Here is a 27690-nt window from a genome sequence, read left to right as displayed (position 1 = left end):
TGGCTGAAGACCAATCACTTTATTTACAGAAAGAGATGGCCAAAAGGGGCAGGGGGTGGGGGGAGATACAGATGCATTCCAGCAGCACAGCAAACACAATCACGTCAGCCAGCCAAAAATTGAATCAAATACAGTGCCCACCGGCTTTTGCACCTACACCAGTCGTGTTTCACTGGTGACACTCAGAAATGACCATCTTAAATCCTAGAGGTGAAAGTATATAGCACCTTGTGCTTTACCTTGGCAGGAGGCCACAAAGGCTTGGGGACATCCACTCTGTCCTCCCCTAGAACCCTCCAGAGCAGGGCCCATCCGTTACCAGCATGGGCAGTACTGACGTACAGGGCTTGTGGTGAAGGGGCTGGACAGGCTGCAGTTCGTTGGGGCGACAGTAAAGCACTCTGAAATACTCAGTCCTCTGATTCCTCCAAGCAGGAGGACAAGTCCCCACTGGCAAACAAGAAGCCCAGAAAACCCACGGCTGACCTGTGGAAGGTGGACCGTGAATCAAGGCCTACCTCCCAGGCCAGTGACAGGCGTACCAGGCCAAACAGAAACACCAGACAGGAAATGTTGAGTCTGTTCCCTTTTTGCTTGCGAGGCTCAGATGCACCTTCTGAAAACACCTAGAGAAATCCAGCATTAAGGGATAGGTTTTATGATTTAAGCCTCTCGCCTCCAGGAAACAGAGAAGGGGCTCAGGGTGTCCTGTCTCGCAGTGGGAGATCAGAGTAAAGGATCCTTTTAGACAAAGTGCAGAGCGTCCTCAAACGTAACCCCTGACCATTACAACCTTCCAGGGCCTGTAACAGATACACCAGCAGGGAACAGAACGGAGCTGAAAACTTGATGACCAGACAGCTCCAAAGTCAAAGGAGAGGCTCTCACTTCCAATATGGAGAAAGGACACAGAGAGGCAAAGGCCAGGGAGAGCCCCGGGAGGGGAGTGGAAGGCAGACCCAGGCCTGCTTGTTCTGCACAGGCTGGAGACTGGGGCTGAGTGGCCCTGCAGAGTTTTGAAGAATTAAATTGGTTTACCTCTCAACCTGGGTGGGGCACACAGGGGGCTGTCCCATGGGGTCAAACAGGAGTATTCTTGGTCCAGTGTTCCAGGAGAATGGGGCAAAAATTGAGGAACGGGCAGCAGGGGCCCCTGACAGCAGAGTGGGAGGTCGCATCCACCGCAAACTGGACCAATCTCAGTCAAACACAAGCGAGCTGCGGCCCCAGGGGCTCCAGCAAACAGAAACCCCTTCTCTGGGGTGCTCTCCCATAAGAAGACCTCTTTCTTGAGGCACCCACCCCTCCCGATCCCTGTCGGCCAGGACATCCCTGGATACTGAGCGACCCCAACCCCTCTACGCCGCCGGCAGCGGAGCTGGTGAGGCCAACAGCCGAGGTCTTCCACCCACGCCGACATGGAACAGACCGGCGATGGGACAGCCAAACTGAAGACTCATCCTGGGAAGGGATGGGGAGGACTTCGCGGTGGCGGTACTGTAAACCTCTGAGACGGCGCTCCAGCCAATGTGCTCCAGAGGAGGTTTCCTACTTGGGAGTTCATATTCAGAACCGAGAACCACCAGGAGCCGAAGGTCACAGAGCACAGGGATCAGGATTGGCAGATGCGCCACGCCCTCCTTTCGACCTCTTCCTTCTCCACTGACCGCCCTGGGGTCACCCCTCACTGGCATCCCGCTCCGCTGCACGCCCGCCCCAGCCCCAAGTGGAGCCTTAAGAACATCCTGTCCTGCTTTTCTCTGTTCCAGTAGGCTCTCCAGACACCTCCTTGACCTGGGACCCTCTTCTGCCAGGCCACTGGGTCATCCTGGAGGGGTGGGAAGAGAAAAGGAAGAAGGTCCCAAACCAAGTTCACTCGAGATAGATCAGGCTTAATGCTCTCTATGTTCACATTCTCTACATTAAGAAAATGCAGAGAAACCTATTCTTGTCCTGATTTTTTAAAAACCTATAATGTAATCTTTATGACCTTTTCTAGTCTGACCTTTCTCTCCTGACCGCACTCTCTCTGCTTAAAGATTGTAGAGGCGGCTGGTGTTCTCACGCAGGGTGGCCAAGGTGTGGGAGAGCGGCTGATCCTTGACCCTTGCAATCTCTCGAACCGTATGCAAGGCCAGGCCTGGGTGGGCATACTGGCAGAGGCTCTTGGGAACCTGGAAGACATCAAACATTCAGAACATTACTGTGCCTTCTTTTCACAGCCATGACACAGACCCCCCTCCCTGCCCTTCCCCAGCAAGGACCTCTTTGGGGCTGCCCTGTAGAGACCCCTTTACCTGCAGGTGCAGGGAGAGTCCTAGTCATGGGGGGCTCTGGGTGAGCAGGGTCCCACGCTTCCTTGGACTACCCTCTACAGGGTAGGGCTTTGCACTGCCTGGAAGAGAGTGGTTACCCTTCAGCTTCTCAGCCCCCTAGACTTTTGGTTCTGCAGAGCCACAACAAGGAGACATCTACACAGCCAAGGAGACCTGGAAGTCACGGGCTCTGGCCCTGCCAACCTTGCAAAGGTGACCGGCCCCCTACCACCCACCCTCGCCTCAGCTTAGCCTGATCACACCCCTACCTGTCGGGGCAGGAAGTAGGGAGCGTCCGTTTCCACAATGATTCTCTCCAGTGGGATTTGCTTCAGAGCGTCCCGGGCCTCCCAGGCCGAGGAGTAAGTCAGGACAGCAGTGAAGCCCACAGACATGTTGGGGAAGTGCTTCAGCAGGGGCTCGATGACCGGGTAGCTGCCAGTGAAGCAGTGCCTGGGGAGGGGAGGGGAGGGTTTCCAAGTCAGGGTCCCTCTCACAGCGCCCTCTGCAACAGCCCCCAACTCCCCTCTCAGTCTCTTCTGGGGACAGAGTCCCAGAAACACAAAGACTGCATCCAAGGGAAGGACTCCACAGTAGCCAGACAAGAGCTGGTTCCAAGTAAGACAAGGAGACTCCTGGTGACTGAAGCTCTCAGCAGTCACCCCATCAGAGCGCCCACTCCTCCACAGTCGCTTCAAGTGACCCCCACAGAGAAGAGGGAATGATCAGGGACAGGGTACGCTTACAGCACAAGGAGAGAAGCAGAATTAAAGCCTATGGCCCCGCTAAGATCACAATGACAATAGGTAAAAATTATGTTTGGCAGTCAAATGGACTGGAAGGAAACAAAAAAGGGAAGATATTAGGGAATGGCACTACAGGGCAATCTTTTCTGAATTTGTTAACTATTCATGTTCTTAGTACACAAAATACTGTTAACCAATATGAAAATTCACGGCTTCCTCCAGCCACAACACTTCCATTGAGCCATCTTAGCCTGGTTTACCTGCCCTGCTGTGAGACTTCCTTCAAAGCCATCCCAAAACAAAGCCATGAGAAACCAACCCACCCATCCAGAAGAGCCAAGGGATTGTACCTCATCTCTGGCCTGTGCTACCACAGTCAAGAGAGGTCGCACTCTCTGCTTGGGACACCTGAAAGAAAGCAGTCTGGCCTGATAGCCCACCACCTTCCGCTGCCTGTCAACAACTGGTTTGGGTTCTAGACTCTGCTTTTTCACCCATCTTGAAAGAGCCAGCCCAGCCATCACCTCCTAGCCGCTCCCCAGCAAAGCTAAGCTAATGGCCCCTCTTTCGCCTCCCACAGCACCTTATGCCCCCCTCAGCCCTGGGATCCGCTAAAGTCACCAGATGACTTGTCTGCCTCCCACGGCTGCTCCCAGGGGCCATGAGCCAACACCCGCAAGAGGCACACAGTAGATCAAGTTCACCACACCAAACTTAAGAGCCCCTACATACAATTAAGATTAAATACATACTGACTTTAATGGGGGGGGGGGGATGAACTTTCAAATTCAAAAAAGCAAAGAATTTCTTTGGGGGTGCCCTGGAATATTCTCTGTGTGCTAAGTCACTGGACAACACAGTGGTCTCTCCCCAGATCAAGAGACCTCCTTTCTGAGTGCACAGACTCCATTTGTGCCTGCCACCAGGGATATGGGAGTCACGAAAGTCCCCTTCTTGCTCACCAGTGATTGTGGCTATTAGCTCAAACCCTATGAAATTACCATTTTGTAAGTAAAAAATGGTCAAAATCAGAAATTTCATATGGTTCAATCTAATACTTAAGCTTTAGAGAAGATAGTACATCACAAAGACCTAATACTATCATCTTCTCCTGAATTTTCCTTGTTCCAACTCATGTCCTGCACAGAAAGAAGTGTGCGTTCCATCTGCCCACTGAAGCTCCAGCCTTCTAACCTATGGATCTTGTAGTCTGAGGGCACAAATTTTTTCATGATGTTCAGCAGATCTTCATCAGCTTCTCGGCAGTGGATCACCAAGGGCTTCTTCAGAGATACGGCCAGCTGCAGCTGCCTCTCAAACACCTGGGAGAAGGCAAAGGGACACCCGTCAGAACCATGTCAGGAGTCTGTTACATCCCCACAACATCCAGGCCAATGGGCAACCTCCCCACCAGTCTCCAATTCTGTAGACTACGGAATTATAAGAACGGCCCACACTTACGGGGTGCTTACCATAGGAGGTGCTCAGAGCATTTAAGGTGTATTATTAACGTAGCCCTCATAAGCACCCCAAGGTAAATGACTGCTGTTAGCTCACCATGCAGTCAAGAAAAGGAGGCTCCAAGAGAGATCAAGTCATCTGCCATGGGTAAGCTGGAGCCCCACAATTCAAACACGAACCCAGTTGCTCCACATGGCAACCATTATGCCAGGCTTACGTGGGGCTGCAGGGCAGGGCTCAGGTTAAGTTATGTGTTCTTCCCCTCACTGTCCCCACCTCTATCCCCACTCTCAAGAAGTAATCGCCTTCCACACATTTTCTAAAAAGTTGTACACACACACACACACACACACACACCTCTGCAAAATACCTCGTCTCAGAAGGTGCTCAAATACTTGAAAGAATGGAAATTATGTATTTTCTCCAACTTACTTTCTTTACTCAACCAAAGTCAGATATCCTAGGTGAATATGTACTAATTACTACCTTCATTTTTTAAACTTTCTTTACTTCTTGTATTTCTTTATTTCTTCTTAATTTTACTTTTGGGACCCTGGGTGGCTCAGTACATTAAACATCGGCCTCCAGCTCAGATCATGATCTTAGGGTCCTAGAATTGAGCCCCCGCATCAGGGTCCCTGCTCAGAGGGAAGCCTGCTTCTCCCTTTCTCTCTAACCCACCCTGCTCGTGCTCTCTTTCTCAAATAAAAATAAAATCATTTCAAAAATAAATAAATGAGATCCTTCCGATGTATTTGAACACCTGAAATTGTTTCATATTTAAATTAACTGTTAAGTCTTGCATGCCTATTGTTGCCACAGACAACTCTATTCAAATTGGAATCTCTGTCTCCCAAAGGTGTATTAAGATCTGGAGTCTTCTGCTTTGTCAGAAGAGTACCATACCTTCTCTGAATTTTCTCTTTGGTGAAGGGAAAATTAAGAAACCTTTGCATCAGGGTGCCTGGGTGGCTTAGTGGGTTAAAGCCTCAGCCTTCGGCTCAGGTCATGATCTCAGGGTACTGGGATTGAGCCCTGCATCGGGCTCTCTGCTCAGCAGGGAGCCTGCTTTCTCCTCTCTCTCTCTGCCTCTCTGCCTGCTTGTGATCTTTGTCTGTCAAATAAATAAATAAAGTCTTTAAAAAAAAGAAAAAAAAGAAACCTCTGCCTCTAGAAGATTCCCTCTCTTCATTCACAATTAACCACAGATGCCAGTAGCAATGGGCAGGCACAGTATTAGTGTACAGCAGAGGCTGGCCCAGCGCCAAAGGGAAAGCCAGCTTGCTAGATTCTGACCAGGCTGGAATTCATGCACCTGCTCACCAGGGCCTGGAGCACACTGGGCATGCAGACCCAGCCTATCATGCAGCAGCAGGAAAACTGCACACAATAAACTCTACAACAAAGGCAACCTGGCAGTCTGAGAAGTGACAAGGTAGGAGGGTCTTTCTCCTTCTCCTGCTCCTTCCCAACTCAGAAACTTATACTGAAATGCTGGAACCACCCTTCCCCTGCCAAATGTCTATGCTCAAAAAATACAGAGTAAGATGGCAGTAGCTGTCATTTCTGGTGGGATGGGAAATTCTCTTCCTTTCAGTTTTGTATTTTCCAAATATTTTCTAGGGACACACTTAACTTTAAAACCAGAATAAAAATACAGTTTAATTAAACAAACGTAAAACTGATTGTTTCCCAAGAAGAAAGCAAACAAATGTCTTGCCATATACATCATTAGCCATAAGATGTCACAGAGTAACTATCCCCCTCTCCTACCTAATAAAGAGTAAAGAAATAGTTGGTGAAGCATTTGGCAAGTGACATCTTGATGGTCTGGACAAAAGCAATTTTTTTTTTTTAATTTTACTTATTCATTTGACAGATCACAAGTAGGCAGAGAGGCAGGCAGAGAGAGAGGAAGGGAAGCAGGCTCCCCGCTGAGCAGAGAGCCCAATGTGGGGGTCGATCCCAGGACCCTGGGATCGTGACCCGAGCTGAAGGCAGAGGCCCTAACCCACTGAGCCACTCAGGCGCCCCAGCAATTTTATTTTTAAGGGTTCTAAATTCTCTAGATCCCAAAGCACAGAAACTTTTATTGTTAGGCTCAGCAATTGAATGAGGAATTGAAACCATGTGCAAACCAAGGAGGGCCTCATTACCTTGTGCTGTTCTGGGACAGGCGTGGTGCACTTATACGAGTAATCCAAGCCCATTTCCCCAAATGCCACAGCCTTGGGGTGCCTCAGTGCTTGCAAAAGATTTCTCTCTTGACTCTCACTGTAGTAACGTGCAAAATGAGGATGACAGCCAAAGGCTCCCCAAACCAGATCCTCTTTCAATAGCTCCTCCCACAGGCAATCTGTCAGTGTCCGAGGATCACAGAAGTCAGAGATGCAGCCCTGAAATTCCTTAGGGAAGGAGCTGCTATAAATTTTTCTGAACTTGGTAAAGGACCCTTTGAAAGACAACTTGGAATACAGCATGTCCAGGTGACAGTGGGTATCAATGAAACCCCCCTCTAGGCCTGACTCCCGATGGTTCCTTGGCAGGGAGCTAGACGCATGTCCTCCACAGGGACGAGGGGGTGCCTCCTCCTGGAGTGCTCTTTTCTCCTCCACCTCTTCTTCTGAGCTTCTGGAGAAACGAAATGAACGAGAGTTCTGGGATCTGCCCTCGGTCAGCTCCTGGTCTCTGGAGGTGTTCTGGGAGCTCACTGTAGAGTGAGGAGAATAATCACTCAGGAGGCCCCGGATGCTCCTCCCGACCTGCAGTGGGTCGCCACCGCTGCTGCCCACAGACGGGTAACCAGAAGGCTTGGGGCTGCTGGTCCAATAGCTGGCGTAGTCACACCACGGACTACTGTACAGATGAGGCGGGTACATGACATAGTCTGTGGGGAAGGCAGAAGGCTCCGGAACTGTGGAGACTTTCAGCGAGCTGGGCTCCTCCTGAGAGAATCTGACTGTGGAGACCTCATCCACATCAGACCAGTCACTTCCTGAAGAGGTGTGCTCTATCACCACCTCCCTCTCTTTAGGCTGCAGAAAACAAAACCAATGGGTGAGCCGTCCAGTGTGAAGATAGCCTTTCATACACGGTCATCAGTGGAACATAAACTCTGCCTTGTTTTTCTGGCCACAGTGAAGGCTTTGCATTAGCTCCTTATCTTACTCTGTTGCCTGGTTTCCTTGTTAATTTCTACAATGTGAGCCAGACTACAACTTGCAACCAAACCAAATAGCTAAACTTGCAACCAAAGTCTTAGAATACCATCCTTAGGGGCAGTTGGGTGGCTCAGGCAGTCAAGCACCCAACTCTTGGTTTCTGCTCAGGTCATGATCTCAGGGTCATGGGATCAAGCCCTGTGCGGCACTCTGCGCTCAGCAGGGAGTCTGCTGGAGAGTCTCTCTCTCTCTGACTCTCCCCACCACTCGCATGCCCTTTTCTCACTCTAAGATAAATGAATAAATCTTAAAAAAAAAAAAAGTATCATCCTCAAAGGGGATACTAAACCTGTACTCCCTTTCTGAATGATCCCTTTGGAGAAAAACTGTTCTCTAGAACACAATGTATACTGGGGATTTTAGAGAAAAGCAGTGCCCAACACATCTCATCTCTAATATGTCTCTACTCTAACATTTCAAATGCAAAACCATACAGTCATCGTAGGTTTAAGATATGTCTGCAAATTCTCTTTACATTACTCCACACTGAGAGGTGGGGTTTGTGAGCCCTCCCCTCCCCTTGAACCTGGGCCAATCCCATGAATCACTTGTAGCCAACAGAACACAGCAGCAGTCAGACCGGCCAAGGGGCTTCCTCCTGGTTCTGTCAGCTTGCTCCTCACAGGGAAGCCAACCACCAGGAAGACACCAGACCTCCCTGACACCCACCATATTCTAGAGAGGTCACCTGTAGGTGCCAGCTTCAACTGTCGGCCACATGAGTGAGCATCTTGCCCGTGCAGCCCTGCCAGGTTTTTGGAGTGTCAGAAGCACCTGGGAGAATACCACCTTCACCCTTGAGCAAGACCTGCCCTTTCTAGACCTTTCTGAATTCCTCACTCACAAAACTGAGAGCAAAATAAAACATTTAGTTTAAGCCACTGCTGGCAATGATAGATGGATCAACCAGCTATACATTACATTAAATCAATTTAGCCCTGCTAGAACAGAAGTTTTCAAGGTCAGGAATTTTCATTTTCTTCACTCATGTCTCCCAGGCACCTACAACAGTGCCTAGCATACTGCAGTCACAAATATTTGATGACTTAATTTGTAGAATAAATGGGGCAATGGCTCCTGAATTTAGTTTCACATCAGAACCAGCTGGGGGCTTTTGAAGGCTACCCCACCCTCTTCTGTGATACTGTGATTCAACAGGTCCCCAAGGACTCAGTATTTAAGTCTCCATGTTGTTTGGATACAAATCAAGTCTGAGAAATACAGTAAAAACATGGGTCTCAACTCATGCAAGGAAGACCGTTTAAGGACCCTCGTTTCTTTTGGTTTACAAAACCATCTATGCCCACAGGGACCAGATGGCTAGAGCAACAACTTACAAAACTCTTTTCCTAAAAATATTTGTATATGCAAATATAATTCACATAACAAAAAATTCACTACAAAGAAGCATGATGGATAAACTGATTACCTCTTTAAAATGGGAACAAAATTTTTTGTTTCTACTGTCTGTATTAACCTTCCATACCACTACTTACACTCCAAAAGGAAACAAATACTGGTAACAAAAATGTTAATGAATTATAAACCTCCCATATGATATTTCCCAATTTTAGATTTTCTTCCTGCTACCCCTTTCCTAAACAACAAAAATATCCAAACAAGAATCTTTCCCAGGATGCAACATAACTTAAACTGCAGCACATTTAAAACTTAATCTGAACCCCTGAAGCTGGGTGACGGGCACCTGGGGGATTTTTTAACACTAGTCTGTTTACTTTGAGTGTGTTTGAAATTTCTGATAAAAAGTTTTTGTTTTTGTTTTTGTTTTTAAGATTTTTATTTATTTGACAGACAGATCACAAAAAGGCAGAGAGGCAGGCAGAGAGAGAGGAGGAAGCAGGCTCCCTCCTGAGCAGAGAGCCCGATGCAGGGCTTGATCCCAGGACCCTGAGATCATGACCTGAGCTGAAGGCAGAGGCTTAACCCACTGAGCCACCCAGGCACCCCCGATAAAAAGTTTTTTAGGGGTGCTTGTTTGCAACTCTTGATTTTCAGGTTGCAATTTTAAACCTCACGCTGGACAGAGAGCTTACTTTAAACAAAAAAAAGTTTTGGGGAGCCTGGGTGTCTCAGTCAGTTAAGCAACCAATTCAATGTCAACTCAGGTCATGATCTCAGGGTCCTGGGATGGAGCCCTGCATCAGGTTCAACACTCAGTGGGGTTTCTACTTCTCTCCCTCTTCTACCACCCCCTCCCACCCCACATGTGTATGCACTCTCTAAAATAAATAAGTTTTTAAAAAGTTAATCTTTAAGGGAGAATAATCCTTCAAAATACTATCTTAATTATGGTGGAAATTTCTACCAACCCAGAAAATTTTAAAAATGCAGTATTGCCAGGACTTAACAAGATTTTTTCCCTTTTTTCAGTAAGACATACTAGAATCATTACTTTTGTATATGTACACCTCAAAGCTGAAACGATTATCACATTCAGTAACATGCAACTACCATTTTTGCAATCCAGCTCTTGAAAATTCTATCATTTTTTAAAATAACAAGTTGATCTGATTAAAATTACAAAAGGTACCCAAACAGAGAGTAAGGTTTTGTCCCCAAAAATAATCCCCCAGAAAGGAGGCATTTTTTTTTAAAGATTTATTTATTTTATTTTATTTTTATTTTTTTTTTTTTTTTAAAGATTTTATTTATTTATTTGACAGAGAGAGATCACAAGTAGGCAGAGAGGCAGGCAGAGAGAGAGGAGGAAGCAGGCTCCCTGCTGAGCAGAGAGCCCGATGCGGGACTCGATCCCAGGACCCCGAGATCATGACCTGAGCCGAAGGCAGCGGCCCAACCCACTGAGCCACCCAGGCGCCCAAGATTTATTTATTTTAGACAGAGAGAAAGTTGGAGCAGGGGAAAGAGGCAGAGGGAGAGGGGGAGAGAATATCAAGCAGACTCCCTGCTGAGCACAGAAACCGTGGCTTCATACCAGGACCTGGAGATCAAGACCTGAACCAAAAACTGAGAGTCCGATGCTCAACCAACTGAGCCAACCAGGTGCCCAGGAGGCATCATTTTATATTCCAATTCTTACAAAGTCTCCTGTTTTAGACAATATAGGTTCTTTTATGTGAGGACAAATGACCCCAAACAGAATTCAACCAAGCTAATGTTGGATGCTTACAGGAAGATTTCCTACTTCCCCTTTTCCCTTTTCTATGTTTTAAAGAAGGGACAGGGTTAGACAAAGAGATGTACCAGATTTACATCTGGGGGATAAGATCTCACAGTTCCACTGGACAAACCTTTTTTTTTTTAAGATTTTATTGATTTGACTTTTCACTAAATAAATTTTATTTTTCATTTTTGAACAATAAAAGTATTACTTATTCAGAAAGTAACCTGAAAAATAATTGGAATTTGCTTCATGGTAGCAATCCCAAAATACACTTCCAGAAAAAATAAACCACAAGCTGCCTGAGTGTAATAGGAACAGCTACTGGCAACTGGGGATAAACTTCCAGGGACAGAATTAAACACGGATTCAAAAAGTACTACATCTCATCAGCACAATCTAGGCTACAGAAATCTACAAAACAAATGTCCTATTTTTTATGACAAAAAATTATATCACAATGGAAGGAGACAGAATCTACAGGGACTAAGAGACTTAGGATATTTAGAAATTGCTACATATGGCTCTTATTTGGATACTGTTTTAAACAAATTAAAAATATCATAAATCCAACAGGATTATTAAATCAATGACTGGACCACTGTTATTACGGATTCTGTGTGTGTGTGTGTGTGTGTGTGTGTGTGTGTATGATCTAATAAAATTGTAATTATGTTTGTTTTTTTCTAAGGATCACTATATCTTAGAGATTCACAATGAAATATTTATGGATGAAATGATAGAGTAATTGGGATTTGCTTCAAAATAATCTGTGGAAAGGGGAACCTGACTGGCTCAGTCATAGAACATGTGATTTATCATCTCAGGGTGGTGAGTTCAAGCCCCAGGTCGGATATGGAGCCTGTTTTGTTTTGTTTAAAAAAAAAAAAAAAAAAAAAAAGTCATAGAGAAAAAAGACAAGATTAGCAGTGAATTCATTGCTGAAGACAAGTGACAGGTATATAGATAATTCTCTTTTTTTTTTTTTAAGACTTTACTTATTTATTTGACAGAGAGAGACACAGCAAGAGAGGGAACACAGAAGGGGGAGTGGGAGAGAGAGAAGCAGGCTTCCCACTGAGCAGGGAGCCCAATGTGGGGCTCGATCCCAGGACCCTGGGATCATGAACTGAGCCAAAGGCAGACACTTAATGACTGAGCCACCCAGGCACCCCTAGATAATTTTCATAAATGTTTTAAATTTTCCATAATAAAAAGTTAAAATAAAAATAAGTTAAAATTCCAAATCAGAAGCAAGGGTAAATGACATCCTCTAGTTGCTTCCCAAACCTATCTTCCAGGGGTATTTGTTTAAAAACACCAATTCCCACATCCCATCTCAGACCTGGGTCAGATTCTCTCATTCTTATGATCAGGGAAGTTCCATAAAACACACTACATGACTCAAAAAGGAACTCTAGGGACAACAAAAACCATGTCAAAGATATGTGAAGTTTCCACAAAATTATTTAATGATATGTGAGAGTGGGAAAAAAGGCAGAGTGGCAAAAAAATATGAAATTAAAAATGCACATGTAACTAAAAATACATACCATAAAAAGACTGATAATTATGTCATCTAAGTCCTTGAAAGGCTTATATGGTCTAATTGGCCAAGAAAAGGTTTTTGGATTTTTTTTCTTTTCTTTTTTTTTTTTTTTTAAGATTTTATTTATTTATTTGCCAGAGAGAGAGAGAGTGCACGAGTGCACAAGTGCACAAGTGGGAGTAAATGGCAGGCAGAGGGAGAAGCAGACTCCCTGCTGAGCAAAGAGCCCAATGTGGGACTTGATCCCAGGACCCTGGGATTACAACCTGAGCCAAAGCCAGACGCTTAACCAAGACACTCAGGAGCCTTGGATTTTCTTTTTGAGAAAATAGGACATTACCTATGTTCATGACTGCCTTACAATCTCAGCAACATGGTAAAATTTAAAGTTACATTTACTGAGGTCTTACTTTACACTTAAGAACTGAGCAAAGCATTTCCATGCATCAGTTCAGGGTTCGGCAAACTGGCCTGCAGGCTAAATCCAATGCACTGTCTACTGGTGTAAACCAAGTCTCACTGGAACACAGTCAGGCCCATTCGCTGAAATGCTGTCCCTGGCTGTTTTCACATTACTACAGCAGAGCTGAATAGTTACAACAGAGGCCATACAGCCCACATAGCCAAAAATATTATCTGACCCTTTACAGAGTAAGTTTGCTGACCTCTGTTTAACCATAACAATATTTCAAGAACTGTGACTTTTTACACAGAATAAACTAGGGCTCAAAGAGATTAAGTGGCTTTCTCATGATCACAGTTCAGGTGGCCAGAATTTCAACCCAAACTATTTGATCCCAACATCTAGTGCTTACCTACCATATTATGCTGCCTCCCAATATATACTTAACAAAGACATTCTAAATGTCCAGCCTGACAAACGGGAGTTCAGGTGTGTAGATTTGGAAGGTTCATCCATACAAGGGGAATTCTAGGCAGCCCAACAAGATCATGATCAACATCAAACAGGAAACGCACCCATCACAGAGTTACCAGAAAAAGGTTACAAAACCTATGGTTCTTGGGATTTCCAGTTAAATATAACCCATGTAGTTTTTGTCCTTCCTGTCCAAAAAAAAAAAAAAAAAAAAAACCCTTTGAAAATTATGGGAAATGGGGGCAGCTCAGTTAAGCACCCAACTCTTGATTTCGACTCAGGTCACAATTTCAGGATCATGACACTGAGCCCACACCAGGCACGACTTAAGATTCTCTCTTTCCCTCTGCCCTGTTCCTTCACCTGCTGTGTGCATGGTCTCAAAAAGTGTGTGTGTGTGTGTGTGTGTGTGTGTGTGTGGTGTGTGTATGAACCAACTTGAAAAGGCAAAAGGCATAAACTTACAAAGAGAAAGCATAAAGAAAAAAACAGAAAAGCAAATTAGGTAAAAATCAGCTGCTAGAGATAGAGAGTAGACAGATGAACAGTTACTGGATAAGCAGATCACAGATGGCCAAAAGCTAAGTCTGCAGTGAGAAAAACCCAGAAACATGTTGAGTCACCGTACAAGACCCCCCAAAAGGCTCAGGAATTGGAGGTAGCAGACCTCTGAAAAGAAGGTGAAACTGGAGATGAAAACAGGAGAATGAGCTGGAAACCTGTGAAGTTAAATCCCGAGATCCCTGCTCCCATCCTCTATAGATGGGTCTGCCTTTTCTCCATTCAGCAAAAGACTACCGTTCACACTTGATAAAGATGAGCCAAGGAGCTTATGGAATAATTAAGAACAATGGACATACAATCAAGGTTGAGGGACCATCGCATGTTGGACAGTGAGAACCCAGGTACTCCTCTCAACCTGACTCTCAGAAAAGCACCAGCCAGATGGTGCCTCCTAGGTGAGGGAGTTGAGCATTTCGCCCAGGGACACTGAGCAGGCTCTGATAATGAAGCCACCAGTCCAGTTGGGGCCCCCATAAAACTACCCAGTGTCATCATCCTCTGTTCAAGCCAGCATTGATCAGCCCATCCACACACTTAGAACTTCCAATCATCTTTTGAAAGTTCCATCTTTAAATATGAATGGACAACCAACACATCCCAGGAAAGCCCTACCATAAGACAGAAACCAAAATACTTAGTAAAAAGAAAAAAACAAAACAAAACAAAACAAAGACAAAAATCAGAAGGAAACTCAGAGAAAAAGTAGTGCAGAAAGTAAAAGAAAACTTCAAAACAAACCTGTAATATTCTCGAAGAGACCAGAGAAGGCACAATAACCTCAAAACAAGAACAGGATACTCTTAAAAAAGGAATACTCAAAACATCAGTGTTCTTAGAAATTAAGTGTGTCAAAAATGAAAAAAAGGGGGGCGCCTGGGTGGCTCGGTGGGTTGGGCCACTGCCTTCGGCTCAGGTCATGATCTCAGGGTCCTGGGATCGAGTCCCGCATCGGACTCTCTGCTCAGCGGGGAGCCTGCTTCCCTTCCTCTCTCTCTGCCTGCCTCTCTGCCTACTTGTGATCTCTCTCTCTGTCAAATAAATAAATAAAATCTTTAAAAAAAAAAAAAAATGAAAAAAAAGGGGGGGGCGCCTGGGTGTCTCAGTCATTAAACATCTGCCTTCGGCTGGGGTCATGATCCCAGTGTCCAGGGATTGAGCCCCACAACTGGCTCCCGGCTCGGTGGGAGGCCTGCTTTTCCCTCTCCCACTCCCCCAGATTGTGTTCCCTGTCTCGTTGTGTTTCTCTCTGTCAAAAAAATAAAATGTTTAAAAAAAAGAAAAAAATAGTATGTATTATTATATACACTCACCTTAATTACTCACAAACCAAAAACCAAACCAAAAATGAAAGGAAACAGGAAAAATGGGAATACTAAGGAAACAATCCAGAGAAGTATACCTCCAAGAAGAAAAATGGGACTACTTATTTTGACAACCTTGAGGAGAATTTTATGGCACAAGCAGTTTGGGGATGAATCAGTGATAGGTACAGAGAAAACTAAAGGAAAAAACATGGCAATGATGATCTCCAAGAAGATAAACTTTGTACGAGAGGAAATGTGCTCAGAGTATACTAGATGATTCTGCTATGAACGTGGGGAAAATCAACTTTCAACAGATTTAGCCAGAAACTATAGGACAACAACATGGGGAGCTGCTAGAAACAGAGGTGACAGGTTCAGGGGTATGGTGCTGCCAAAGTTAGTGTGGAGAACTAAATTCTCCTCTTCTAAGTAGGCAGTCCACAGATTTCTGCAACTAGAAAATCAATACACAGTGCAAGATTATTTAGAAATATGAAGATAAATGCTGGAAGAAAGAGCTAACGAGATTCAAGGAGATGTAAAGATAAGCAGAGATGGGTAAAACAGCCTTTTCGCCCAGGCATAAACTATGTTTAAAATTGCTAGTTTCCGGGGCACCTGGGTGGCTCAGTGGGTTAAGCCTCTGCCTTCAGCTCAGGTCATGATCTCAGGGCCCTGGGATCGAGCCCCGAATCGGGCTCTCTGCTCAGTGGGGAGCCTGCTTCCCTCCCTCTCTCTGCCTATCTCTCTGCCTACTTGTGATCTCTCTCTCTGTCAAATAAATAAATAAAATCTTTTTTTTTAAAAATTGCTAGTTTCCCTCCAATACCATTCTTTCCTTCAAGAGCAATAAAAGTGACTTGGGGATAAGTCTCCCACATGAAAGTTTATGTTCCAGACTCCCTTGCAGCTAGGTGTTGGCCAGGTTTCTAGATTCCCGTCACTAGCTAAAAGCAAAAGTGATGTGGACTTCTGAGTCGAACTCTTAAATGGGAGGAAGCATACTTTCCTCTTCTCTTTTCCCCTTTCTACTGCTTGGAATGTCAAAGTAATGTCCTCAGGGTCCCATCAGAGCAGCGACTCAGACCACAGACGGAGACTGGGTTGAGAGACTGGGTTGATGTAGCAGAGCAGCAAGACAGATGACACCAGAGTCCCTGCTCCTTAAGCCAAACTTCTATTGTCTTTAAGTCACTGTTATTTTGGCCTTTGTTAGGGTAGGCAAATGTATATCCTAACAACATATAAATTCTAAGTTTAAAAAAAGGAAAAAAAAAAAGCACTGAATTGAGATTTCTTAGTAACTCTGAAAGGTATTTTAGAAAAGAAGCATCAGGGCATCTGGGTGGCTCAGTTGGTTAAGTGACAGCCTTTGGCTCAGATCATGATCCTGGAGTCCCAGGACTGAGTCCCACATCAGGCTCCCTGCTCAGTGGGGAGTGTGCTTCTCCCTCTGACCCTCCCTCCTCTGGTGCTCGCTCTCCCTCTCATTCTCTCTCTCTCTCAAATAAATAAAATCTTTGGGAAAAAAAAGAGAGAGAGAGAAGAAAAGGACCATCAGTTTGTCCTGGAGTCCTTGGTAAGTAAAGTGCTGCTTTTAACGAGTAACACTCAGGATCAAATGAGAAAGACAACAAATACGTATCATCAACAGAACTAAAAACCCCCATGCTTGGTATAAGCTCAGCTCACCTTCTGGCTTTCTAAATTAGAGTCAGAGTCATCCAAAAACTCAAGGGCTGGAGAGTGCTTGTCAAGGACTGTCCTTCGGGCACCAGCTGTCTCCTCGCTGGGTTTCTCCTGAGGGTCTATCACCACTCTCCTGTCGCAGAAGCTGCTCCTCTCCAGCTCAGCCTTTTCGTCGTCCTCTGCTCTCACCTCCGGGGCTGACTCTTTCCCTTTTGGAGGAGGAGACACAGTGACACTCCTGACTGGCTCTTCTCCACGGCTGGGACGCTCTCCTTTGCTCAGCACTGGCCTCGTGGTAGCCTCTCCCTTCCTTTTTGGCATCGACTTTCCCAGGATGCCCTGGATAGCCTTCAGGTAGATCACTGTAGAACCCTGATCTCGAAATCGATCCCTCTTCCTTTTCTGCACCTTGTTTGGTTCCTCATTTGTATCATTCTGACCCTCCGCTTCAGCTGCAAATTCAGAGTTCGTGGAGTTACGAGAACTATCCTTTGAATCAACCTGGAAGTGGGGGGGGGGGTAGAAATCACAGTTCGTGAAATGGTTACCCACAGGGTAATTATGTATAGGAATCAATCAATGGCGGCTATACCAATCAAAGGGAAGGTGACAGTAGCTAAAATTAAGATTCTCTCCCCGAGGTTTCCATCCCAACCCACTGAGAAGTGTCACTGTAAAAGGGCCTGAACTGCTGCCATTTCCTGTTATTCACTTTCTCATGCTCACCAGGTACTACCCTCGCACTGCATCAGGCAGGAATGAGCGGAGATGAGCAGTCTCGTAACACAAGACTCTAAGCTCCCTGAAGCCAAGGACAACGGCACATTTGAGAACACACACAGGCAAAAGAGCAGCTCAAAATTTCAGCACCAGAAGAGTCTCTAGACACCAGCTAACCCAATGCCACATCTACGAGTCGAGGAGACCCAAGGGCCAAATAAAAAAAATTTATTTATTTGACAGACAGAGATCACACTCCTAAGGGCAGAGTGCAGGCCTTATTGAAGTTCCCTTCAAATTCCTTCCCCCAAATCAAAACCTCGGTGACAGAAGGTGTCTGGTCTCCCAGAGAATGCACCAGGGTCAGTCCAGAGACTGGAACTATGCCCTGACTCTTACTCATCTCCTCAGAAACACAGGTGAAGTCTCAGCCCCTTCCTCACTTCCCCTGAGCACTTACTCATTCCAGGAGCTAGACTATTTATTTTCAATGTTAATTTACTATGAAACTCAGGTCCAATCCAATGCCAGCCTGGGGTAAGAACACTCCACAGATCTATCACTAGAACATCTCAAAAGCAGTGAAGTCCAAATCTCCCCAGCAATGACCTAGATTGACCATTATCCCAAGGCCTTCTACAGTCCCTGCAACTCACACTGCTAATTCATTTGTATTAAATCCCTCCCAATTATACAGAGAAATAACTCCACACTAAGCTTGCTGATCCTTTTTTCTCTCAGTTAGTCTATGCCAAGAGATGTCCAGCAATAAGAAAGTGGTTACACAAAAAAGCTTACGCTCTTATTTTATAGACTTCTCATATTATTTGAATTTTTTCCAAGAAATACATATTATCTTTTTACAAAAGCCTTTTGACATATGGAAATCTAGACAGTAGTGTGGCACAGTATTTTTTTACTACAAGTACTCAAACTGTTGGCAGCTACCCACTTCGATGAGATGGACAGGAAAGGTGTCTTTGACCTTCATTTTAAAACACTGAGTCTCAATTTTTTTTTTTTAAGATTTTATTTATTTATTTGACAGACAGAGATCACAAGTAGGCCGAGAGGCAGGCAGAGAGAGAGAGAGAGAGAGAGACGAGGAAGCAGGCTCCCTGCTGAGCAGAGAGCCCGATGTGGGACTCGATCCCGGGACCCTGAGATCATGACCTGAGCCGAAGGCAGCGGCTTTACCCACTGAGCCACCCAGGCGCCCCTCAATTTTTTTTTTAAGATTTTATTTTTATTTATTTATTTGACAGAAAGAGAGAGAGCACAAGGGGAGTGAGAAGCAGACTCCCTGCTAAGCAGGGAGTCCGATGTGGGATCTGATCCCAGGACCCTGGGATCATGACCTGAGCCAGAGGCAGACGCTTAACCATCTCAGCCACCGAGATGCCCGAGTCTCAATTTTCTAACGTGGTGGACATTTTTTAAAAATGTCTATAGGGATTATCTGGGAAAGATGATAAGCCTTTTTTTACACCTTTCCATATGACGAAATTCTAATAAACGTTAAAAACAAGCTTGAAGGCTCCCTGGGCATGCCCTACGGGATACAGTCAAAACTTCCCAGCCTGCTTCTCTCACTACTGCCAACCACCTGCCATCCTCGGGCATGGCCATGGTACTGTCACAGGCAAACCTAACTTCCTTTGCTTGTGATGCCCTCACCTCAGTCTCATTTTACACTTGATAAAACTCCTACTCATCCTTGAAGGCCCCAAATCCCTTCTTTGACATCTCCACCTCTGCCTGTGCTACCAGTTACCCCTGTCCTTGCCCTCCCACCCCCGCCCCAGGGCAGGCAGAGCACTACATGGGAAGACAAAGTCCACAACATACCGAGGAGGCCCTGCGCCTTGATCAGGGTCACAGCTCCTCACTTCAAACCAAATGCTGCCACTTGCAAGTACAGACCCAGAGTCGTGGATTCCAGTTTTCCATATAAAACATGAGATCTCAAATTGAATTGTTTTCCATCTCAACAGCAGTTTTTGTGGCACACTTGCTTAGCATCCATGTGAGCTTAGCATACAACGAAACCTAAAAAAACACCTGCTTACTGAACTTTCTACTCTAGGTGACGAGGGAAAGGAAAATCAGAAGAAAGGCAATATATGTTATGTTAAAGAGTGAGAAGTGCCAGAGAGGGAAAGAACACAGGAAAAGGGAATAAAAGTGCGGAAGTCGAAGTGGGTCACTCGAGTCTCCGGTTCAAGGTAGAGGTGTGGGCTGGAGGCATATATTTTTAATGTGAAATCTCCAAAATACTGAATACTTTTGAGGACCTAGTAGGCCACGTTCAGACTATGGACCATCAGTTTGCCAACCCTGGTAGTGAAGGCCAGGTGGTAGTGAACTGTGGGGAGAGAAGGGTTAGAATTAGAACAACTTATCCTGTGTTTTCCTTTTTTTTTTTAAGATTTTATTTTTTTGACAGAGAGAAAGAAAGAGAGAGAGAGGAAGGGAGGGAAAAGCAGACTCCCCACTGAGCAGGAACCCAGATGCAGCACTCCATCTCAGGATCCTGGGATCATGACCCTGAGCCAAGGGCAGATGCTTAACCAACTGAGCCACCCAGGTGCCCCCATACCTTATGTTTTCATGTGGCCTTACAATTCCCAGAGCTGCCATGGCTGTCATCCCTCCCATACAGAGAGGGAAGCTGCCACACGGCGCGTTTAAGTGGCAGAAACGGGGCAAGCTCAAGCTCCCCCTAAAATCCTGGAAACCAAGGGAGAATAGAGAAGATACGAAAATTGAGCAACAGTAGCAAAAGCTGTGATGTCAAAGACCACAAGGACCTGAACTGGATCCAGGTCACTCAAGATTTTCAGAAGTGGAGAGGAGGCTATAAAGGCAAAGATGAGGCCTTCAGTTCAAGAGCAGAGACAAACCACCTGGCTTCAAACAGGAGAGATTTTATCTTTCCTGGCACTACTGCTTAGTGAATTATGCATCTCTGAAGGAAGGAGGGAAAGATTCAGTGGAGATGCTGTTCCTGCCCTCACCACTGACAGCCTACATGGTTTCAACGGTTCGTACCCAGCTCCCTGCCTACTCCCTCCATCCTTTCTCCACAGTGTGTGAGAGGAGTTCTAAAATCTGCCAACATCACACCTCTGCTTAAAACCCTTTAGTGCTGGGGTGCCTGGGTGGCTCAGTGGATTAAGTTTCTGCCTTCGGCTCGGGTCATGATCTCAGGGTCCTGGGATAGAACCCCTCATCAGGCTCTCTGCTCAGCGAGGAGCCTGCTTCCGCCTCTATCTCTGCCTGCCTGTCTACTTGTGATTTCTCTGTCAAATAAATAAATAAGTACATCTTAAAAATAAAAAATAAATTAAAAAAATAAAAACCCTTCAGTGCTTCTCCATTTGCCCACGGGAAACATCCCCAACATCTGAGCCTAACATCAGAAGCCGTTCACAGGCTGGACCCCAGACTTCTTCTCCAGCATCATCTCCCACCTTTATCCATACACCAAGGTGCCCGGGAATGAGAAAGTGTGCTGGAGAAAAGGAAAGTGACGACCTTCAGGAATCAGTCATATCCCAACCACTTCAGACCAGCATTTCCTGACATATTTTGGACACACATTGTTCTGTTGCCTGAAATGTCCTCTCCTCCTCCTCCTCCTCGTCTGTCAGGAGAATTATAATGGCACCTCTTCTGTGAGGACTTTCTCAACATTAGTCACTCATTCCTCTGGTACTTCAAATGCCCCTGTTACAACAGTGCACACAGTGCTCAGTGATGAAGGACTATTCAGGCCTCAACCACTGCCTTCCTGTTCGCAGCTACAACCCCTAGCATGGATTTCCACCCAAGCACCGGACATCTGCTGGGTGAAGAGGCAGAAGCCAGGATCACAGAGGAAAGCTGTTATTCGAAAGCCAAGATATACAATGGCTTCTTGTGTCCGGGCTGTGCCACCCTGCAGAGACTCCTCAAGGGAAGGATCTTGCCCTCTTAGTCTCTCCATCGCTCAGCTAACACTGGGCTAGGACAGAGCAGAGACTCAGAGGGCCGCAGAGGTAAGAATGCAGGCTTTGAAGTCCCATTGATCTGAGATAGCACAGCTTGGCCACATACCAGCTGGATGGCTTTGGTCAAGTTACTTAACATCTCTGAGTCTCCTTTCCCTGCACCTACATATACTAGGTGTTCAAATATTTGTTAACCAATACATAAATATTTGTTAACTGACATGTAAAGATAATACTGCCTATTTCACAAGACTCTCGGGATTATGGGAGAGCTTATGGGTCAAACACTGAGAATCCTATTTGATCAAAGTCTATCACATCATAAATGCTCCAGTTTTCCCTTCCCGTCTTTCTTCCCTGAAGTGAAGCGGAAATGAAGGTCATACTAAAGACTAATAATGTAAGGTAGGTGAAGGTGCTCACAACAGACAAATTTAATCTTTCTCTACAGAAGAAACAAAGATCATCAGCTACCATGAGAACCTAAGAAAACCTTTCAAACAATTGTCCTAGAGGAAATAAGGAACAAACAGCAAGAGGCTGGCCAGCAGCAATCTCTAGGGAATCCAAATTGCTCAGTCTAGCTATGGTCTGAATGGGTCCCCCCAAGTTCGTACATTGAAATGTAACCCCAAGAGGATGGTATTAGGCCCTTTGAGAAGTGATTAGGTCATGAACGTGAAGCCATCATGAACATGATTAGTGCTCTTATCTGAAAGTCCCCAAGAGAGTTCCCCTGTCCCCCCTGCCATGTGAGGACAGAAAGAGAAATCTACAAACCAGAAAAGAGCCCTCAATTGACCTTGCTGGCCCACTGATCCCAAACTTCCACCCTTCAAAACTATAAGAAATACATTTCATAAGTTATATATAATATATAATATACAATATACATATAGTATAGTATATAATATAAGTATATATTATAATATATATATGTATAATATATGTGTATAATATAATAAGTATATAATATATAAGTATATAATATACATAACATACATTTATAAGCTACCCAGACTGTGGCCTTGTTACCAAAGCCAAAACATTCCCCTCTGAATATTCTGCGACCTAGCCGAGACCTCTGCACTAAAGCTGGGGAGCAGAAAGATAATGGGGGACCCACAAACAAAGCCAAGCATTTACCCTTCAAAATTTAGAGAGCAAATGCTGAAGAACAGGTGGATAGGTGGGTAAAAAGTAGGAATGAGGGGACCTTAGAAGGACCAAGAACATGCTGTTTTTGTGAGCACCACTGGGCTGTGCTTGCTGACAAGACTTAGGACTTACTAGAAAAACGAGTTGGACATAATTCAGAGTATGAGAAAAAGATGTACAGACGGAAAGATAAGAAAGGCATTTTGTAATTCATCAAGATAAACCAAGTACTGTACCTTGTCTTCAAACTAACAAACATCATAGGCAGAGCCCTTCGCAGTGCTAGAGAGGGCCAGTTAGGATTAATAATATCAACATCCCCATATTTTACTCAACATGTGTGATCTTTCAAAAATGCATACCTGCCTTCCCTGTGTATAGAACTCTACATAACTCTCTAATGGTTTAGAATAAAATGCAAATTCCCTTAGCTACTGAAGCCTTGTTGCAATCGGCCCTTTACCTAGCTCTCCATTCTGGGCTCTCATGCTGCACACAGCACATCATGAGGCCGTCTTGGGACTTCTCAAGCCCTCCCACCAGGATGTGTGCTCCTTAAAAGCCATCTCACGGCTCCACAACCCAACAGAGTCCTTGGCACCCAGCAACCCTCTAGAGCTTACTAACTAAAAAGCAAGGCACTAACCCCACAACTTTTTTTTTTTTTTTTAAGATTTTCATTTATTTATTTGACAGAGCACAAGTAGGCAGAGAGGCAGGCAGAGAGAGAGAGGAGGAAGCAGGCTCCCCACTGAGCAGAGAGCCCGATGCAGGGTGGATCCCAGGACCCTGGGATCATGACCTGAGCCGAAGGCAGAGGCTTTAACCCACTGACCCACCCAGGTGCCCCTAACCCCACAACTTCTGAGGCAGGACTGGACTACTCACTGCTCCATGTTTAACCATTAAATTGATTTGGGCAAAAAACACCCCGCAGGCCTAATAAATAAGATAAAGATGGGTCCATGACAGAATTAGACCCACCTGGATTAAAGGCTATACCTTTAAATCTTGGTTCCTGGTCTGCAGGTCAGCCTGAGCCTGGGATGCAGCACACCTGAAAGGTTAGGCAGATTCCTGCCCTTCCCGAAAGGCTTCATTCTATCTCTATTTGTCACTGAAGTCAACTGTAATCAACTGAGATTATTTCATGCTTTGCCCTAAATCAAGTGAAAAACTTTATCAAGTTTAAAGTTTATCAAGATTAAATTATATGGCAAAGTCCCCTATTTACTTATCTTTGAGTCATATTCAAAATGTATTTTTATGCTAAAGACAAAGATTTTGAAATCACTGTATAAAAAAAAAATCCAGGGGTGCCTGGGTGGCTCAGTGGGTTAAGCATCTGCCTTTAGCTCAGGTCATGATCCTGGGGTCCGGGGATCCCATGCTGAGCTCCCTGCTCAGCAGGGAGTCTGCTTCTTCCTCTGCCCCTCCCCATCCTCATATACTCTCTCAAGTATATAAATAAAATCTTAAAAAAAAAAAAAAATCATGTTCCATACCAAGAGTTCTGTGAGGTCCACAGTGAAAACACCTGGAGCACTTCATCTAAGAGTTCCCCAGGATAAACAGCCAACAACAGCCTAGTTTCTCAGCTGCACATAATCTAACCACTCAGTAGAAGTTTCAAGACACTTTCCTTAGGGCCTTTTTTTACTGCTTTTGTAAGATCACTTTATCTGAAGGCAGCCCATCTCACCCAACTAAGGCTTTTCCTCTACTCCTCCACATACAGAATTCCTCACCTCTTAAGGCCCAGAGCTCCAAATCCAGAATGCAAACTAATTAGGCCGTGATCTCTGTTTTGTTACTGGAGAATCCCACACAACTAGGACACTTGGGTGATGATCTAGGCCCTCAATGAATATTTGCTCAAAACCTGACTGAAAGAGTGGATGAAGCGCACACGTGCGCCAGCAACGTTAGCTAGTACTCATACCAGAGAAACAGCTGACTGAGAGATGAATTGCATTTGCTTCTCTTTCTCACAGACTCATGTTCAACCTTCCCTCACTGGAAAAAATGTCATCCTTTAAGTTCATATAAAATGAAACAGTGGACATAATGTACCTGCTCTGAGAAACCCTCCTGCATGTTCCCAATGGGGAACTAAATGTTTGAGCTGAACTCCAAAACACACTCTACCCTACCCACCAAGCAAAACCCCAGGGTGCCAGGAACCGTTAACTTTGGGAAAAAGCTGCACTAAGAACCAAATTCTCATTCTCAATTCTGTGACTCAGAGAAGTTCAAAGTACAAGGGCACAATGCCTTAAATTTACAACTGAAACAAATAGGTCTGTGTCTCCTGAGGACCCACACCTTCTACTGCAGTGAACCTCCAACCTGGCTGCACCTTACAGTTCTAGAGGAGGATTTACAAATCTGGAGACCCAGACCATCCCCCAACCCCATTAAATTGAAATGAGAAGCAGGCACAAGCATTTTAAAACCTTCCAAATAGTTTTCAAGTGCTGCCAAGTATGAAAATAACCTCTCCATGGCACCGTAGGCCACCCCTGACCAAGCCCTTGGTCTCCCCGGTTTGCATAAGCAGACCTGTGGGAAGACCCCAAAGATCTTGAAGGACATGACCCTTTTTAGTCTCCTTCCCCCAATAGCTCAAGCCACGTGGAAGGAGCTTCACGGATTCCAAGGCGTCGCAGCCACCTACCTTAAGGCTGCAGGCCTCCTCCTCTAGAGAAGCCATTTCTTCTGGAGAGGGGTTGACAGGGCGAAGAGGGGATCCCCCTGACGAAAGGAATCCCCGTGTGCTCCGAATCAGGCAGCCTTTGGCGGCAGCCCCGCCCACACCTGGGACAGAGGAATGAGAGGAGGAGGTATTTCTGCGGCAGGATGAGCCCCAGGGCAACCTCGGCGAGCAGACCACATCGTCCTCCTTCTGGACTTTCAGGCGCTTGGGGCTGCTGGTCCCTCCTGAACGCGACGCAGAGGTAGGAGCTGGCCGGCTGGAGGGGGCCACATCACTGGGCTCCCGGAGGCAGCTGCGCTTGCGGGGACACCCTTCCGAAGTGCTGCTCCAGTGGTACTTGACCTTGCGCCGCTCAGACGCCATGGGCACCTGCAAGGCAAAGAGGGGGCCTGGATTCCAATACCAGCCCTCTTCAGACTCCCGCCACCCTGGGTCCCCTGGGGGAGGGCAAGCCAGAAGGTCAGAGTCAGGGGCCTCACTGACCTTTCCCCCTTTTTTCCACTGCCCATCACAGTTCTCAGGGTTTCGGAGATGCCAACGCGCTTCGCCTTAGTCAAAACGATCCGAGATTTACTAAGGGCGTCGGTTTGGTTTCCAAACCCAAAACGTGCTTCCGCGATCACCAAGCGCTACAGTTTGCACAGCGCTACTAGGGAGATGTCAAAGCGCTTCCGGGATTACAAAGCGCTTCGATTTAGTTTGCAGTACGGAGCCCTTTGGGGATGTCAAAGCGCTTCAAAAGATTACAAGGCGCCTTAAAGTCCACACAGGGCGACTGGACCCGCAGCCTTCGGCGGGCGCTTGGCCCAGAGGCCCGGAATGCCGAGGGCGGGCCGCAGGGCAGGGCCGGACCCGGCGCGCAGCCCGCCCTGCTCCCGAGGCCCCGCGGACCAGCCCGGGGCCCGAGGGGCCGAGGCGCCCCTCAGGAGCCGGCGGTGCCGCGCTCGGCCGCCGCCACAGGACACCCTCCGGCTCGCCCGGCCGCCCCTTCCGTCCCCGCCGCCGCAGCCCAGACGTCGACCTCGCCGCCCCCACGTCCCGAACGTCCCGCCTCGGCAGCGTCCTGGCCTCCCGCCCCACTCCTGCAGCCCCAGCTCGGCCGCCGCCCGAGCTCCGGCCACACCGGCCTCGGCTGCGCCCGCCTCCCGGAACGAGCCTTGCGGCCCGCAGCCAGGCGAGCGGCGGGGGCGGGCCTTGCGCAGAACGGAGGGCGCCCATTGCTCGAATCGGCAGGAGGCGGGACCCCGAGCAAGACGGAGCTCGCCTGTTGGCCAGGAGGCTTGGAGGCATTGGTCGGAAGCAAGGCGGGGCGGAGTCACTCACGTGGGCCCGAAGAGCGCGAAGCTAGGCAGGGCCGCGCTTCCCCCCGCCAGCCTTCAGTGGGGTTCGGGGCGTTCGCGGACCCCTGTCTCTCAGTGCGGTTCCCGGCTGCTCAGCGCTTCGCCGCTTAGCCGGACGGTTCAGTTCCCGATTCCCTTCTCGAACCCGCACCAACATCGTGACCCCATTTGCAGAGCAGGAAACTGTGGCTCAGAGAGACCAAGTGACACACCCAGAAAGTGGCCGAGTCGGAAGTTAGGAGCCACAGGCAAAAAAGGCTACACAAAAATGTAAAATGTAAAATTTTTGCCGGGCAAAAATATCAAAGTTAAAAGACAAGGTACAAACTTAAAAAAATATTCGCAACACATGTCCTTACTATGTAAAAGCTTTTTAAAATATTTTATTAATACTTATTAATTTAACAGAGAGGGGGCGCGCGCGCGCGTGGGGTGGGGGATGGGGAAGGGGGCAACAAAGGGAAAGAGCGAAGGAGAGTACGGGCTGAGGAGGAAGCCTGATGCCGGACTTGATCCCAGCATCCGGGATCGTGACCTAAGCCAAAGGCACACACTCAACCTGCTGAGCCACCCAGGCACCTGATGGAAGTTTCTTAATGAGATACTTAAGTATTAAAACGTAAACATGTTTACTGGAATTAAAATAAAAACTTGAAAAAATAAAATGGAAACAGGAATGAACCAAGGAACAGACAAAAATTATGAAAGGCTCTTTAGTATGTGAAAAAAAATGTCTCCACCTCTGTCACTTAAAAATACAAGTAAAATTATAAACTTGCACCTATTTGTCAGTGATCAAAAAGCATGTAATATTTTTTGTAGCTGAGGATGTGGGGAAATGCATTCTCATACCTGATTCGATGTAAATTGATACAACCTCTTTGAAAGGCAGCACA

General features: G+C 46.3%; 1 protein-coding gene across 2 annotated transcripts; it reads right to left on the bottom strand.

Moving 5' to 3' along the window:
• TATDN2 (TatD DNase domain containing 2) lies at nucleotides 1-25817 on the bottom strand. 2 transcript variants are annotated; one of them, XM_004738519.3, is made up of 7 exons: nucleotides 25416-25817; nucleotides 16872-17369; nucleotides 6679-7557; nucleotides 4256-4383; nucleotides 2585-2768; nucleotides 2006-2174; nucleotides 1-1828 (listed from the first exon to the last, which is right to left on the bottom strand). In XM_004738519.3, the coding sequence occupies exons 1-6, from the start codon at nucleotides 25815-25817 to the stop codon at nucleotides 2034-2036; spliced, it is 2232 nt and encodes a 743-aa protein (XP_004738576.1). In that variant the 3' UTR covers nucleotides 1-1828; nucleotides 2006-2033. The 2 variants fall into 2 exon arrangements, 1 of the variants encoding a protein (XP_004738576.1); XR_198428.3 differs by lacking the exon at nucleotides 1-1828 and adding an exon at nucleotides 2298-2395 and having other exon boundaries at nucleotides 2036-2174.
• Nucleotides 25818-27690: the final 1873 nt, after the last annotated feature.

The sequence above is a fragment of the Mustela putorius genome, unplaced genomic scaffold (genome assembly GCF_011764305.1).
Source record: "Mustela putorius furo isolate JIRA1106 unplaced genomic scaffold, ASM1176430v1.1 tig00003850_pilon_pilon_pilon, whole genome shotgun sequence".
In the NCBI taxonomy this organism is placed as follows: Eukaryota; Metazoa; Chordata; class Mammalia; order Carnivora; family Mustelidae; genus Mustela; species Mustela putorius.
Note: the sequence above shows the minus strand (reverse complement) of the source record. Positions and strands in the feature narration are given on the sequence as shown.

Bases quoted from the DNA above. Each gene is read 5' to 3' on its own strand.
- TATDN2 (XM_004738519.3), bottom strand. From the start codon at position 25,817: ATGGCGTCTGAGCGGCGCAAGGTCAAGTACCACTGGAGCAGCACTTCG. The intron at 7,558-16,871 runs GTGAGCTGAGCT...TGTTTTCTGCAG, and splicing joins CTAATTTAGAAAGCCAGAAG to CCTAAAGAGAGGGAGGTGGT. The intron at 2,175-2,584 runs GTAGGGGTGTGA...GATGTCTTCCAG, and splicing joins CCTACTTCCTGCCCCGACAG to GTTCCCAAGAGCCTCTGCCA.